Source organism: Monoraphidium neglectum (genome assembly GCF_000611645.1).
Source record: "Monoraphidium neglectum strain SAG 48.87 unplaced genomic scaffold scaffold02300, whole genome shotgun sequence".
In the NCBI taxonomy this organism is placed as follows: domain Eukaryota; kingdom Viridiplantae; phylum Chlorophyta; class Chlorophyceae; order Sphaeropleales; family Selenastraceae; genus Monoraphidium; species Monoraphidium neglectum.
The window spans coordinates 1-823 of record NW_014011328.1 but is presented as its reverse complement, the minus strand read 5'-3'; the positions used below and the strand labels follow the sequence as shown (position 1 = coordinate 823).

The 823-nt window shown below is 73.4% G+C and overlaps 1 protein-coding gene across 1 annotated transcript in view; it reads right to left on the bottom strand.

Annotated features, from left to right (window-relative positions):
* MNEG_10402 (hypothetical protein) overlaps positions 1–724 on the bottom strand; it is a gene marked incomplete at both ends in the record, with an annotated part of 8696 nt that extends 7972 nt beyond the window's left edge. The window contains 2 exons of the mRNA XM_014041125.1: positions 526–583; positions 711–724. Coding sequence (XP_013896579.1) covers positions 526–583; positions 711–724 — 72 coding nt within the window. The remainder of the gene's footprint in view (positions 1–525; positions 584–710) is intronic.
* Positions 725–823: the final 99 nt, after the last annotated feature.

Below are 823 nucleotides of genomic sequence, written 5' to 3'. Positions count from 1 at the left end.
GCCCCGCCCCTTGCCCCCGCCCCGCCCGCCGCCGTCCGGCCCGCCGCCGTGGTGCCCGTGGCCCCGGCCGCCCATCGCGCCGCGGCGCAGCTCGTAGATCACGGGCATCGCGTCGCGCGGCGCGCGGTGGTGCGCCGCGGGGGGCGCCGGCTGCTGAGGCGGCCCGGCCGGCGGCCGCAAGGCCGCTGCGCTGCAGACGGGGCTCTCGCCAGGCCCTGGCTCCCGCCCTGGGGCCGCCGTCGACCGTACGGCCGAGGCTTCAGCAGGCGCCCCTCCTTGAGGGGACTGGCCGCGAATCACCACATATGCGTCAAGGGCTGCAACCGGCTGCCGCTGCTGCTGCTGCTGCTGCTGCTGGTCCTGCTGCCCCGCCGCTGGCCGCCGCCCTGCCAGCCACGCCTCCCGCGCCTCATGCGGCTGCCCCTGGCCCCCGCCCGGTGCTGACGGGGGCGCAGGCGGGGGCGCAGGCACAGTGCGCGGCGGCGGCGGCGGCGCAAGCACGGCGCGGCTGGGCTGGCCCCTGACCTTGATGTCTGTCTTGGAGCCGACGACGTTGATGCGGAAGAAGGTGGACGGCAGGGACCTGCGGCAGAGGGCGTGGGTGCGGCATGAGCAGGTGCAGTGGCGGGGCACCAGGGTAGGCGGAAGTGTTCCTCTTTAAACTGCGACGGAGGCAAGGGGGTTCAGTCACAGCACAGTTGCTGCAGAACTGCCGCTTGTACATAGGAGTTTGTGTGACTTTGCGTCTGAGGCGTCCCGAGCCGCCACCCAGGTCGCTAGCAGTCTTCGTTAGCCATGACCCCTGCCAGTCTCACCTGACGAC